The sequence below is a fragment of the Lacerta agilis genome, chromosome 6 (assembly GCF_009819535.1).
Source record: "Lacerta agilis isolate rLacAgi1 chromosome 6, rLacAgi1.pri, whole genome shotgun sequence".
Taxonomy (NCBI): Eukaryota; Metazoa; Chordata; class Lepidosauria; order Squamata; family Lacertidae; genus Lacerta; species Lacerta agilis.
In genome coordinates, this window is record NC_046317.1 from 31,265,299 (window position 1) to 31,281,369 (window position 16,071).

The 16,071-nt window shown below is 44.6% G+C and overlaps 1 protein-coding gene across 1 annotated transcript in view; it reads right to left on the minus strand.

Moving 5' to 3' along the window:
* Positions 1-6,723: 6,723 nt before the first annotated feature.
* Positions 6,724-16,071, minus strand: part of LOC117048234 (serine/threonine-protein kinase TNNI3K) — a 138,909-nt gene continuing 129,561 nt past the window's right edge. Inside the window, exons 24-25 of the mRNA XM_033151803.1 lie at positions 10,400-10,479; positions 6,724-7,649 (exon numbers count right to left, since the gene is read on the minus strand). Of these exons, the coding sequence (XP_033007694.1) occupies positions 7,573-7,649; positions 10,400-10,479 (157 nt within the window). The 3' untranslated portion in view covers positions 6,724-7,572. The remainder of the gene's footprint in view (positions 7,650-10,399; positions 10,480-16,071) is intronic.

Below are 16,071 nucleotides of genomic sequence, written 5' to 3' on the forward strand. Positions count from 1 at the left end.
TTAGATATATAAAAGCAGTGTTTGATCAAGGATCTTGGACTTCAGGGAATTCTAACGGACTGTGCAAGAGCCATTTTCCACTTTGCAGTTATCTGTCCTTATGGAATCTAGTCCCAGATTTCCTGCAGTGGTGACCAGAGATGCCATAGAAAATGAAACCCCCGTATCCTTAATAGTTGTGCAGATCAGATAATTTCAGCAGAGGCCATTTTCCTCTGCAGCACCAGAGCATGACAAGCTGCCCTGTGTCTGAAATACACTTGCTGCGGCTGCATTCATTCCTAACTGTATTTCCATTTCTATTCTGGGATTGCTAATGCATCGTAAAAGACACATGAAGTAGCCACATAAAGCCCCTCAGCTTCTCTTGCTTAAGCCTGTGTATATAAATATATTTTCAGTGTGATTAAAATGAGACGGGCAAATTATTTTTCTGTTGGGAGATTTAAATTGTTGTACTTCTGATTGGGGCCGGTACTACCATTTGGCAGAGGGAACAAGCTACTCCAGGCATCAAATGCTGATGGGTGACGAGGTGTTGGCAGACAGGCTGAGTTTTCCACTTGGCCTGCCCCACACCTCCTAAGCTAGCCTGCTGCCTCCAGGCACAGCAGATAATCTTGCCTGTGATGAAGTAAGATTCATGGATGATATCATGTTATTGGCCTCAAGCGGCAAGATGTCTTGGGCTGACTCCTTTCCAGGCGCTCCTTTGCTTGTTCATATGTGACTGATGTGCAATACTTCTGCTTTCAAGGTGTGAACTCTTTGTGGACATTGAAGCATCCAGAATGTCTCTGAGGCATGTCAGATTCTACTATGGAATAATATGTGGTCAGTGTTCTCCACCCTCCTCTCCATCCAAAGCAATCTATGATATTTATGAATTTTATGGGTGAATAAATTTGTTTATTAATTGCCATGGATTCTGATTTTTTTCTATGCTTATGTATATGGAAGTATAGCAGTATGAACATAAAAACATGCTTTGTGTGATTTTTCATTACCATACTGCTAGAGGGGCTGCCTCACATTCTTAACATCATAAATAGTGTCACTTCTGCATACACACCATATATTTAGAACAGATTCCACACACCCCCATGAATCCTAGAAACTCCTAGGGGCTGAGGTCCCTTCAGCCCCTCCAATAGAATATTGGAGTGGGCTGCCCCCCCCCAAGTTGATGGGCATTGCCATTCAAATGGTGTGCATGTGCAACGTCTTGCGATAGATTATGCAGGCCGGGGGGCTTACCTGGCCCCCATATTTTATTGAAGTTGGCACCCCTGCTGGAAACTGTAGCTTGCCCCTCACAGAGCTAAAATTCCCAGCATCCTCAACAATCCACGGTTCCTGGGATTACAGTGGTACCTCTGGATGCAAACAGGATCCATTCTGGAGCCCTGTTCACATCCTGAGCAGAACGCAACCCGCAGCACCCGTTCTGCACACACGCAGGTCATGATTCGGCGCCTCTGCATATAAGCGTGACATAATTTGACATGTCTGCACATACGTGAACTGCCAAACCCGGTACTTCCGGGTTTGGCACGGTCGCAACCTGCGCCGTTTGCAACCCACAGTGATCGTCTCTAGAGGTATGACTGTATTGGGGTGGGAAAATATGCCTTAAATGTCTGGTGTGCAAGCAACCCAAGGCATCATGAATTGCTTTGTTGCTGCAGTTTTCGCCCAGTGAATCACACAGAAGCGGACAGCAGCAGTGGTACCCATCTCCTGGATTCCCCTAGCCCACTCTGTTTTCTAGACTGTGATCCACTCCCTTTTAAAGCTGGAACTATCTAACAGCAATGGGTTTCGCAAATACGGAGCTCATATGCACAGGCAATATTGACATTTGCATACCGCATACAAAATCCAAGTGGTTTAGCATTAAGGTATGTAGCCTCTGTTTCTTTCAACCTGGCAATAGTTTTGGAAGGTTTACAAGAGATCAGGTTAAATTGCTCAAGGGGCTTACATATGGTCTTTGGGTTGCCAGTTAGTCATCCCCGAGGTAGTCCAACCAGCTGCCAAAGTTCAAAGGCTTTTGTGCAGATCTATGACGCGTCCACAGTGCACTCTTGGGTGGACATGCTGAGTTCTTGGCTTCTTTGCCACATTTTTGTTTTTTAAAAAACCCATGTAGATAATAAATTAGCAATCTGAGTTTCAATCAGGTTCCCAACAATTAGCAATGCTGCAGCAGCAACAGCTGGTAACTGGATGGTCCCGAAAACATCTCAGTGGGATATTTTCTTTTATATGTATTTCAAAGGGACTTCATTTCTGGGAAAGGGACAAGATTAATTTGGCCTTAGTAAATAACTTGAAGACTCTGTATTGGGCTGGAATTTTGGTACCCAAGAAAAAGAAAAGATCATTTGAATTAATAATTCTTTCCTTCTGAGAAGCATGCTTTCCCCCAAAGACTTGATATTCCTTCTACAGAGACCAATTAATTGAGGCAGTGCTTTCTTCTAATAGCCAATTATATTAATTACCAGTAAAACAACGTGTTTGCTTTGCTAGAATCCAACCAGTATGGCTTTGTCAAACGCTTTGCATTTCAAACTGCTCAAGTCTACGGCCAACCACTATCTAGGAATCAGCAAACGAAATGCAAATTCCCCATGAATGTGGAAGGTCAGGTGCTAGCAATGGGACTGGGCAATTAGAGGAGGCATAGCTCTTCCCCTGGCTGATCCCCTTGTTCTATTTCTAGTCCTCATTAATTTCTTACACTTGGATGGAGCTGCTAATGGAGATTCCTTTTACAGAAGAGTTGGCACTTTTCACTGGCAGGGCTCCTGTGCCTTTACCAGCTGAGTGGCAGGCATTCGACAGGAGGAGTGGTTCCCATTGCAACATTGCCTTACCATGAAATGCTGCTCCAGTTGCATTCCCAGTGCAGCTCTTAGAATGCAAGGGAGTCCTTTCCTACCACAAAACATTGGCTTACTCTTAACTCAGCAAAATCAACATGTTACCTGTTCCTTAAACATATAGAATCGCCTCAAAGAAGTCTGAACTTACCCAAGCAAATTCTGCCATGGGGAACTGTAATGCTGATCAGCCCCATGCTCCCCCCCTGGACTGTTCATTTCAAAAGGCGCTAATGGAACCGAGGAAATTGTGTGCTTTTCAGACATATAGAGTCAAGCATGGAAAAGGTCCGCCTACTCCTATCTCTGCATTCTTCTACTTTGGAGAAGTCCCAGGTTCAACCCCTGGAATCTCCTGGTAGGGATGGGAAATAACCACACACCCCTATAGGAAGTGCTGGAGATAATAATAATAATAATAATAATAATAATAATAATAATAATAACAACAACAACAACATTTATACCCCGCCTTTCCCCTCCAAACCGGGCTCAGGGCGGCTAAACCAATAAAATCACAACAAAACCATAAAACAATTCATTAAAATACAGATTGAAATACAATTTAAAAGTTAATTTATACTGCAGCCTCATTTTTAAGTAGCCCACCAATCACACCAAAAGAATGAAACATCAGGGTTAAACTGAAACCAACCCAAAGGCCAGGTGGAACAGCTCCGTCTTGCAGGCCCTGCGGAAAGATGCCAAATCCCGCAGGGCACCTGGTCTCTTGTGATAGACTGTTCCACCAAGTCGGGGCCAGTACTGAGAAGGCCCTGGCCCTAGTTGAAGCCAACCTAGCATCATTGTGGCTCGGGACCTCCAAAAAGTTATTATTTGAGGACCTTAAGGTCCTACCCGGGACATACCAGGAGAGGCGGTCCCTTAGGTACGAGGGTCCTAAGCCACATAGGGCTTTAAAGGTCAAAACCAGCACCTTAAACCTGACCCTGTACTCCACCAGGAGCCAGTGCAGCTGGTAGAGCACTGGATGAATGTGGTCCCGCGGCAAAGACCCCGTGAGGAGCCTCGCCGCGGCATTCTGCACCCGCTGGAGTTTCTGGGTCAGCTTCAGGGGCAGCCCCGCGTAGATCTGCTGCCAGTCAGTGTAGGCAATACCAAACTAGATGGACCAGTAGTCTGACTCAGTATGAAGCAGCTTCCTATGGCTACAAACCTCTGTTCATTGTTTTACCAAGATAAATCTGCCTCAAACAAATGTGGAAGGCCTCCTGCTTCAGCAAACACTCCTGTTCTTTCTGCTGTGAAATTTCAGAGGAGGTTTCTCTCTGGAGAATTTCCATGACCACCCCCACCCATTCTCTCCATTTCCCACTTATGTATCACCCCTCACAGTCATCTTGGCATATCAGGTGTTCTTCCCACAATCGTTGCATTCAAATGCACACACACTCTTGGTTTCATTCCCCGACCCCCTACACACACACTCTCACACACACAGCAGAAATTGCTCATTACTGTAGAAAGAGCAGATCAAAGTTCACATTCGGCTTTTTGTATCACATGTGTGGGCTGTGTCTTAATTGTGCCTCTTGTGCTCAGTGATGCTCAGCCAGGCAAAGAGAAACCTGCAGAAAGAAAGGATATGAGAAGGGGAAAGGCTGGCAAACTTTTCAAGAACCACTTAATGTTTAAAAATGCTTTCCCCCCCCCTCTACCCCTTTGTTGAATAATTCACACTTCAAAAGGATGCAGCTGTATTATGCATTAAGTATCTCTCTATGTGAAAAAAGTGTAAGGCTGTCATCACCTAGCCCCCTTTGTAGTGCCCCACCGCAAGCCTAGATTTGCATGGAGTCAGGGTTGAGTAGGGGAATAAAATAGAAGTCAGATTGCATAACAAGAGTGGCTGTGGCAAGGGAGCCCGAAGGAAAGGACATTGAGAGTGGACTTCATCCACAGAGGTGCACTCCCTTGTCTCTTGAGACAGACGGATGCCAACAGCAACCACCTAATAATGTATTAACCTTGTAGGAGTAAACTAAAACCTCCTTTTAGTTTATTTCAGCCCAGGATTTTGGTTTTTGGGGCAGACCTGACAGACATGAGTAACACTGCCTTTCTCTGTGTGTGCACTAGGTGTTTGTGTAGAACAGGCATAGGCAAACTCGACCCTCCAGATGTTTTGGCACTACAATTCCCACTGGTCCTGTTAGCTAGGGATCATGGGAGTTGTAGTCCCATAACATCTGGTGGGCCGAGTTTGCCTATGCCTGGTATAGAAACATGTCCCCCAGAAACACAAAAACATGGCTGAGAGGAAGGATTCCTCAGGCTACATTTCATGCGGCATTTTTGTTTTAAGGGCACTAGGTGACACTGTGGAGCAGCATTCATGCCAGATGAAGAGCTGTGGTTCTCTTCCAGCATTTCAAAGATTTATGCAGGACACAACAGTGATAGTGACATGCAAACTAGCTGCCCTCTTTGGTTCCTTGTCCCTCTGTCTTACAAAAGCGTTTGTATCACACAACTGAGCTACAGAGCAGCATTCTTCTATGTGGGTTTGATAGTGGCTGTGAATTGCTGAGAAAAATACTTAGTTAGCTTAAGAAAGAGAGAGAGAGAGAAGAAAGAAAGAAAGAAAGAAAGAAAGAAAGAAAGAAAGAAAGAAAGAAAGAGAAAGAAAGAAAGAAAGGCTGGATCCAAGGGGTTTTTTTTGGTCCCTGGAAAAAAAGGAGCACTGCAATCTCCTTCCTGCTACACAACAGAGCTTCCTAGCCCAAATCCCTTATCTATGGCCAATGTGAGCAATATACCATTGAGACTTCCTGCTTGCTTCTCTTGCCTGCTGTGCCTTACACAAACACACACACAGGCCAAATGCTCCTGTGGTGGCTGTGGAACATAAGAGGATACTTTATTCTCAGTCAGTCCATTAGTCCATCTAGTAGGTACCAGACTTTGGGCTCCTAAATTTCAGCAGCACCCCATGTGATGCTACAATTCAGCACCCCTGCCCCCCCATGCTTCGTTCTACAGCCTTGTTGTGGCATCCCCTGCAGCAGGGCACCCAGTGTGACTGCACTGGCAGTGGCGAAGCTGCATGCTCTGTTACAGTGGGCCAAGAGCAGGCGGGGGTGTGACTGGTGTCCCCTGGGGGTGTGACGTGCCACCCGCAGGGGTGTGGCATGCATTCTGGGGGTTTGACGCGCTGCTTGTGGGGGCGTGGCACCCTGTGTATGTGGGGGGGGTTGTGGCGCGTGTCGGGGGTGCCTACTGGAATAGTGGTGCTGGGGGCGGTCTGCACCCTCCGCACGCCTGTTCCTCTGCTAGTGTGCACTGGTCATGCTACCCTAAAACCACCCCGTCATTCTGCAGGTTACAACCCTAATACCAGCAGTTAGACTTTAGTGCTCTGTTCACCAATGGGCTCCTTCCCAGGGCACAGACAGTGACATTGATGCCCACCACTGGGATGCAGCAAAGGGTCTTCTATTGCTTCCTAAAAATGAATAGATCCCATTTGTATGCTACGTTCTTTGCAGCTTTTTTGCACATTTTTCTGAGTGGCCTACTCACATGAACAGCATAGTGTCAGAGGAAGCAGCTCATGGGAGCCTGGAAACAGGAAGTAAATAAAATTACACTAAAGGATGGGAAGCTCTTTACCTGCTTTGGTCTGACTGACTCCTCACTTCTTCTGAAGGATGCACACTCAAGGCAGGCTCTATATATTTTGAAGTTTATGAAGAGGCTCAATGTGCGGCTCAATCCAAAGAGAATTAATCATCAGTCTGATTAAATCTATACAATCGCAATTTTGGCTCTCTCTAGTCCCCTGAGGTGGGCAAGGGAATAAAGAACTCTGTCCTCATTTACACAATTGTTTTATTGTTGAGCTATGCAAAACTCAAATGAACATTCAAGAGAGGATTAACATAATGTGTTAAACTGGCAACTTTAAACAGAACGGCCACAGAAAGACAAGCCCAGCCACTTGGCACCAATCAGCTGATAAAACTGAATAATACAACTTTAAACTACACTGCATTCCAGTATGACTCCAAGGCACCTACAACATATCTGTACCTGAACTTCTCACTGAATTAGTTGGGTGCTTTGAGATGCATCAAGCCAAGAAGCCCTGGAAGATATAGACAGCATTAGATAGAGTAGGACCATACAGCATGCCAGAACCACTAGCCTAGGCTTCAACAAGAGATGAGACCCAGGGACCTGTAGCTGAAAGAGAAGGAGAGGAGGTTATCCCATGGGACATGATGCTGAGCAATCTATTTTCTCCATTAAGCTTGAGGTGAGAAAGGCAGGGTAATTGTCACACAGTTGGAAGCCCCCAAATTGGGACCTCCCACAGTGTAACAATTACCTTTCTTTCCCAACTCATGGTAATGAATAAAAAATATTCCAGTCTCTGATTATGTTCCCTGGCATGGATGCAGTATATCCCAAGGGCAAGCTTGGTACAACCCCAAACTTGGACGGATTTATTCCCCCCCTCCCCACCGCCTATAAATTGCTGGCACAGAAAGAGAATGGTTGAAGAATAATTTATGATGGAAGCATTAGCTATCAGTAAATAAGCAAGCCAATGTGGGGCTCTTTGATGTAACATATGATGACTGGGAGCTGTGTTGACACCAGGAAGAATGGTTGCTGCCGCTTCGTAGAGAAACTCTCGGCAAGTAGATGGTTCCTGCTGTCAGGCACTGTCTTCAAAGCTGCCGCTGTTGCTGCAGGAATGAAATCGCATCGTACTCATGGGATCTGACACGTAACCTGTGGAAGGCGAAGAGTAGCTCAGGTGAGCGAGTCACAAACGCCATTCAGCCCAGCAAACCCTTCTCCCTCCCCTCTCCACTTCCAGCAGGCCTCTGTATTTATGAAGGTAAAAAAAGGATGTTTTCACTAACTAAATAAGCAATGCACAGATTTGCTCCCAGGAAAATGTGTTTCGGGCAAATCTCTTTGCTACCTGAAATGCCCAAGTTTAATGCCATTCTCTGAAGGAAAATGCTAGGAGGCGAAATATGAAATACAGATACACAGGCCATTCACATGCAGTGTAGTCACAATAGCCATTTAAACTGGTGGCCGGCGCAAAATGGGAACCAAGGTATTTAAATACACTGTCACATTTCTATTTGATTTTTAAATATACCTATTTTGACCTTGAATGGGAGATCCAACAGTCAACAATAAGCAGCCTGCCAGAAATAATTATGTCCTTAATCCTGGGCAATTTTCATGACAATAGCTGCTATTGCAAGTACCAGGTTGTCTATTAAGGAATATTATTATTCCTTTACCATCTGGGCCACTGGTCAAATGTGATTGCTCCTATTATTCTTCTGCTATAACATTGGTCAGCCTAGCCTAGTCATTAACAGTGCAATCCTATGCATGCCTGCTTAGAAGTAAACCCATGTTTAGGGAAGTTTTTAATCCGTGATATTTTAAATGTATTTTAATATTTGATGGAAGCCGCCCAGAGTGGCTGGGGAGACCCAGCCAGATGGGCGGGGTACAAATAAAATTTTATTATTATTATTATTATTATTATTATTATTATTATTATTATTATTATTAGAGTTTAATGGGACTATCCACCCCACCCCCTGGAAAGAGTGTACAGGGTTGTAGCCTGTCTTTCTAAACATCAGGGTAATATTTTATGGAGATATTATGTACAACTGCCAAAAGGTTAAGGAAAAAAGTATACTTTCAAATGTCTGTGGAGGGAAGCAGGACCCAATTCTAACACCAAGACAGAATACTACTGTCCTTATAGTACTATAATTTGGCACCTGCCCTAAAAGGCTGCAACATTCAGCACTGGGATATAACAAAAAAGCACAACTCAGCACAAAGGAACTAGCATTGAAGGCCCTGTGTGAGAGGCGGGGAAGGGGGGAACTCACAGGGTGAGAGGCTTTGGGAAGAGAAGGATAGTCCCAGGTGAGAGCTGCGAGGGTTCACCTGTTTGTGTATGGGATAAAAGTTAAGATATAGCAGTGAGGGAGAATCTTAATTGGCTTAGTAGTTTGTGGAAATCAATATGTGACATAGTAATCTGAAGCTTGCAACACGTCTCTGAGCAAAGATCTGCAGCAAGCTCCAGAGTTTTGCATTATAGGAGTCTTTCATTGGAATAAGACACTTTAAAAAGGTAAAGGACCCCTGACAGTTAAGTCCAGTCGTGAACGATTCTGGGGTTGCAGTGCTCATCTTGCTTTACTAGCCGAGGGAGCCGACGTTTGTCCGCAGACAGTTTTTCTGGGTCATGTGGCCAGCATGACTAAGCCGCTTCTGGCGAACCAGAGCAGTGCATGGAAATGCCGTTTACCTTCCCGCTGGAGCGGTACCTATTTATCTACTTGCACTTTGATGTGCTTTCGAACTGCTAGGTTGGCAGGAGCTGGGACTGAACAATGGGAGCTCACCCCGTCGTGGGGATTCAAACCGCCGACCTTCCGATCAGCAAGCCCTAGTCTCAGTGGTTTAGACCACAGTGCCACCCGCGTCCCCTATATAAGCAACTTACTGGGAGTCTTATCATTACATACTATTAGGGCCCTTTCAAATTTTATGCAGATGAAACCTGGACTTCCTAAAATGCTCCAGGTTTGGTATCTGCGATTGATATCCCCACACCCCAGCAGGGTCCACCTCACTGACCCCTGCCTGTCCTTGACCCCCCTTCCCCTGCCAACCACTGAGCTCCAGCACCCACAAACTGGCTTGTTGACACCACTTTATTTTGGCGTCAATCAAGGGTGCTATAGGAAAACAATCTGGTGGCATCACAAAAATTTGGTGGTCCTATATATTATTATTTTAATAATAATCATCATGATAAATGGGTTTTTTAAAAAAATAAATAGAAATCACATTTTTGTTCTGGCCATTGTTCTGCTTGCCCCCAATGCTCTGCTATTCTCAGGTATCATAGGAAAAATGAAATGACAGAGTGTGGGAGGCTTCCACTCCTTAGTTAAGAAGAAAAACCTGATTATCTGTGGGCTAAAAGGTAAGTTTGCCTCTGAACCATGAAGGGGACACCCAAATGAGAAGGGGGCCTGCCAAGGACACTTTGACAAAGGCTCTCTCAAACCGGTCTTACCATGAGCACTTGACAAAGAATTGCAACCAGTCAGAGCTTCCCACAAGTATACCTACATGACACCTATGTTTGCAGAAATGTTCATTGTGTTCACATTTCACAGTTAGGAGGTACAGTTAAAACTTTTTCAGTGCAAAATGGCTCTCCAGTGGTGGCTGGAATCACAACAATCTCCCTGGAGGATCTAAGGTGTGGTTAAAGTTTTTCCCGAGTCTTGGGGGGAACTTATCACATGCCTCATTTCTACAATCAGTAATAGAAACATTCCCAGATCTTATTACCGAAGCTGACAGTTTCCTATTTTCAGTGTACTTCCAATTTTTGTGTTTGTGCCAGTTTCATCCCAAAGAAAATGGATTAGCCCATAAATAGAACTTATCTTTGTTACATCTGAGGGACCTCTTACCATTTTGGTCAATAGGCGGGTACTGGAAATTTCTCCTCATTTCTTCCAGAGAAAGACCTTGAGAAGGGTGCTGTCCAGTGCTGTAAAATTGACAGAATGTCTTCATTATAGATGACTGAATATGTTATCTTTGTAATATTAGAGGTTTTCTACAGAAACAACATCCTTTAAAAAAAACACCAGCGGAAAACACAGACGTATTTTTTAGAAGAAGCAATTGCACAGGAAGAAAAATAACATGGATGGAGAAGGAATACATTTCCAGAACAACTTCTTCTCAAAATCTTGAGTTTTGTTCTACGATGCTTTCGACCTGAAGAACAATTCTAGGTAACAATTCCAATATACCATAAATAATGTATCTACCCCAGTACTATCAGGTTCATGCATGCTAATTCCTTTGTGAAAGCGAACATCGCCCTTCAGACACAAATCCAAATGTTGCTCACTGAAAATATGTCCCTTTATCCTTGGAAGCAATCAGGTAAAGACTGCCTGTACCAGCTGTTCTCAAATGATGGGCAAGCAGATACCGAGTACGCCCAGAGAGTGTAAAAAAGCGTCTCAAACTGCACATTAATATCCAGAGGATTCATAACAATATGTCTCTGCTTCTTCATGGTAAGGTATGCAGTTATCTGAGGTGCTTTAAAAAAACAAGAGCTTCAAAGAATTTGTTGTCAAGTTGTGGCTGAAAGGACAAGCTCAAGATTATTCCCAGCAATGTACCTTCCTTGGTGATTTTGATAAGGGCAATTTCTAACTGATGGCAGGTAAGAAATTTATATATTGGTTTGACAGATTTTTTTCCCCTTTCCCCAGTGAAAAAACTGAAGCTTTGTTCCTAAGTGTACCTTCCTGGAAGTACACATAGGACTTGCTGCCAGTAAATATACCTGTAACTTTGGAGCCTGTATGGATTTGCACTGTTAATATTTTCCCTTTCCCTCTCATTTTAGCAGACTTTAATATCACCTATTTATTCTTGCTAAAATGTGCCTTTTCCCTCCTTTATGTGATATCATTGCCTAAATACAATGACATTTCCCCCTTCATAATACTCCTCTCCAAGTCTCATCAAAGCAGTTGCTATGGAAAACTGACCATGTCGCCTTCATAAATGTCTCAACACTTTCATCCCTCCCTATACCTACCTTGGTTAGAATATTATACTCGAATTACAGTTTGCGATACAGTCTGTCTGTCGGTCCGCCTAGCTATCTGGAGAGCGGTGACAATGCTGAGAATTAAAGTAAGGGTTATTAATTGGATCCAAGGAGCCAGTTCGGGCATGTCTGATGTTTTGTGTGCACTCAGTAGGATAGATAGATAGATAGATAGATAGATAGATAGATAGATAGATGGATTGAAACCTGTCTAAAACAGCAGATCCCCATGAGTTTCAAAATCTACTTGCCACACTGCATGGCAGACTGTGGTTTTGAGCAGGAGAAGTTCAAAGACACTCTTCTTTAAATTCTGGCCACAAAAACCATTTAACTAGCTAGCAACATTCACAAACAAATGGGCCGCTATTTCAAAGCAGAGTGTTCCAAAATATAGTAAGCCCTCAACTTACCATGGGGGTTACGTTCCTGGGATCATGCCTAAAGCCAAAACACATTGGGTGCAATGGTGGGTGGGATTGCCAAAGTCTATTTTCCTGGATGCTACCTCCTTTCCACCACCCCTTTCTAATCCCCGCCCCCAAGTGGTAAAGCTGAATGTGCAAACATTAAATACGCATGAATTGTGGGCTTCCTGAACAGCATGGGTGGGATTCGCCTACTGAACCCTGTCAGGGAAGCCCCATGCAAGAGTTTCCACTTGCGCAATGGAACTTTCTCCTCTCCTTGCCACATGCCCCCCCTCATTTGGTTATGGGGGGAGGGTTGGGAGAGCCCCAGAACAGCATTCAGGGAGAGGGGGATTGTTCCATCTGGCAAGCTGATACGTTTGCACAGATGGAACATTCATCACACTACAACGTTGAATTCCACCCCATGATTCTTAATACTATGATTGTTCAGAGAAGGCATTCTGCTTTAATCCCAGTCCTATTTATAACCCTGAAACCAAATGCCCATACAATGCAATATGAGACACAAGATGCTCCCTGTCCATGTAATGTATAACCTGCAACTCTACTCTGTGGCTGGTGGAAGAGGAAATCCACATTGTTAGAGCTGCAGGGTCCCTACTGAATTGAAGTGGCTTCTTCATTTGTTAGCCTAATTCAATCCATTTATTCATTCATGCTATGTGGAGTGTCTCTGTCACTAATCCAGCTCCACATTTACCTAAATGAAAACTAATGCATGGTTCCTAAACTGTGCTCAAGCAACAAAATCTAATGGGGGGCCAAGGTCAAACACAGAGCTCACCATCAACCCAGCATTAATATTAGTAAACGTGGCTGTCAGACATAAGACATTGCCTCAGACTCTATACACACAAACACTTCATTTCTGGGTCAGGCTATTGCTTTGCAGGGGCACCAATTAGCAACACTGTTTGAACTGCCAGCTTAGATTGCTGATAAACTGTAGAAAATGACTAAGGTGTACAGCTTCGGGATGCATGTATTATATCAAGGCAGGTAAAGGTGGGCAAATGCCAGGTAAAAGGACAGAAAGAAGCACTCGCACATTCAATCATAACACATAGAAGACAAACATGTCTGTGATACCAACTTTCTTTTCTTTTTTTAATAAAAGATCTTCATTTTTGTTAGGGCAAATATACTGGATTTTCTCCTACTGGAGTGCCATCCAAGGAAATGCATGCAAATAATTTGTTCAACAAATTCTGCTACACCAGAAGGTGGGAAACTGGTATGTGCTCAGAACTGAGAGCATCAAGCCATGCTGGCTTCTCTTGCAATCTTAATATGGATATTTGAGAACTCCAGGCTGACCTGATTGGTCTGGGATTCTGCTGACTTATTCACAGTGTTGTCCAAGAGCCAGTGAGATATGGGGGAAAGCAGAAACATCAGCGGCTGCTTGGTGCTTCTGTCTCATTTACGTGTGTGTGTGTGTGTGTGTGTGTGTGTGTGTGTGAAATATAAGCCTGCCCTAATGGCTGCTTCATGGGCTGCAGCTGTCACATTTCCACAGCCCAAGTTGCCTTAAAAATGGTTGGGCTCAGACTTGGCTACCACTCGTGGGAGCATCCTGTATTAAGAGCTCCACTCAGGACTTTCCTGCTAGCAGAAATATAGAAGCAACTTTTAATGCTTCCCCTGCCCCCTCTCACACTGTTCCAGAGAGCTGAAGGGGAATCCACAAAAGTCACTTCCTCCGCTATTGGCGAGATCTCCACCCACCACTGGATCAGAAGCCTCCTGTGGATGCATCCATTCTAGCCCTGGAAAGCAATGTCTGGGTCCAACCCAGTAAACATGCAATGGGAATCCTGAAATGGTTGGCTTGCCAGGAAGACATTCTGGCAGTTATCATGAAGATTTAAGGAATATGAACATGTGTGTTTATAGATGTACTGCTTCCTGTATGCCATCACTTTGTCCTGCTGTAGTGTGACCAAGAAACCACATGTGGGAAGCTCACTTCTGGGAAGATTAGGTACCTGTGATGTGGAATGCATTTGCCACAGATTCTGGAGAGCTGCTGCAAGTCAGAGTAGGCAGTACTGAGATAGATGGACAGAGGGGTATAACCATGTACTGTAGATGGTTGAATTTTGTCACCCCCCCCCCCTTATTGAAGGTGAGAACCAGGTGGCAGGCACTCCAGATTCCCTGTGGCACCAATTCGCTTTTATTTTCATCTTTCGGTGTGGGATAAATACTGCCCTCCTGACTTTACACAGCTTGCTTAGGAGGCCTGGGGAATGGTCAGCTTTGCAGCTCTGGGCCCCATAACCAATGGGTACTTCTAAGGGCAGAAAGATTATCAGGGCCACGGATATACAGTTAGAAATAAACAACTCCACAATCCGTCTCTTAAAAGCACACCCTGAAGTGTAGGATTTTCGCACAGAAACTTAACTGAAAGGAAACTCTAGCTGGGGAATAGGTAATCCAATATGCCAAAGGTTCCCATAGGAACACCACATCTTTTATTTATACCTGCTTGGAACAGCTGCCTCATTTGGAGTCTGGCTTGTTGAAAGTGCAGGCAGCAGCCCCTAAAGCTGAGCGGCTGCAGACTAGTCTCCCCGCTGCTAGACAAGCTTCTTGGTGCTCTTGAGCCCCACTGCCTTTCAGTGGTTATTGGCTTCTCATGGTTCATTAAATACATTCATGCAGCATTTTTAAGTCTCTCTCTCTCTCTCTTGTGCTCAGAAACATCCCTCCTGCCTCCTGTCCTTGTAAAGCCATAGGATAATCTGTGTGTTGGGCTGGAGGAGGGGGAGTGCAGCTCCCTTCACCTGTGTGCCTGTTGCGCTCTGTCTCAGAGACACACCTGTGGAGGATGCAAAGATCATACCCAGATTCCTCTCATTAGCACTGAGCCACTGGCCATGGCTCCAAGGCTTGAAAAAAACAGCAGCAAGATGATTAGTGAGCCTGCTGTATTATTGCACGAGGCTGCCGGCGGAGAGGTGGATGTGCCATGCAATTTGAAAGAGAGCATCAGTGCAAATCTGGAACAACTTCTCTGCTGTGGCCTTCTCGATCTCCCCCCCCCCCATCCTCCCACATTTGCTTAAGGTCTGAAAGATGGCAGAGTTGTTCTTTTTTTAGATCAACAATGCTTGGTACTTTTGCAATAATTAAAATTAAGAGGAAACTGGGCTACCCAGGAAAAAAAATGTATTGCTGAGCACTTAGGAGCCTAACAGCAGACTGCAAAGGTTTTATCAGGTGGGCTGTGCAACATGGATACTCCGTGATAGAGGCTGATGTTCCTGCACATGTGCAGCATGATAGCTGAGAGCTAATCAAAGAATTATGAGCTCGAGAATCTTTAGCCAGGTTAAAAAGTTTTGTAAGAAGGAATACAGCAAGGCTATAAAAACTGTAGAGAAAGCAAGTCATGGAACTATGGCCCTGGGAAAAGTCTTCATGCACTTATTTTTTGAGGAAAAGATGTAGAACAGGCCCTTTTCAGACTTTTCTAGCAATTGGGTGTCTTTGATTAACCACTATGCCAAGTTTCAGCAGTGACTTAGGTCATAATCCTTGCTTGCAAGCTCCTCTGAAAGCAATTACTATACAGTGGTACCTCAGGTTACAGATGCTTCAGGTTACAGACTCCGCTAACTCAGAAATAGTACCTCGGGTTAAGAACTTTGCTTCAGGATGAGGAACGGAAATCGCGTGGCAGCGGCGTGGCAGCAGTGGTAGGCCCCATTAGCTAAAGTGGTACCTCAGGTTAAGAACAGCTTCAGGTTAAGAACGGACCTCCAGAACAAAGTAAGTTCTTAACCCGAGGTACCACTGTACAATCCATTACTTGGATCCTAATTTTAACTCTGTGAGTGGAACAGAAGGCCACACAGAGGATACACATAACAAACAAATATGAAAGGTTATGGAGGGAAAAGTCACAGTGCAAGCCCACGCTGCTCACAGCAGACTAAGCAACTCACAGTGCCCAAGAGCTGACACAGACAAATCCTGGTATGGCAAGCCAGAGGGGTCAAACACTACTGTGCATGTTTGCAGAATGGAGTTTCTCCAGCCTCACCTTTCCCTCTGCAGCTCC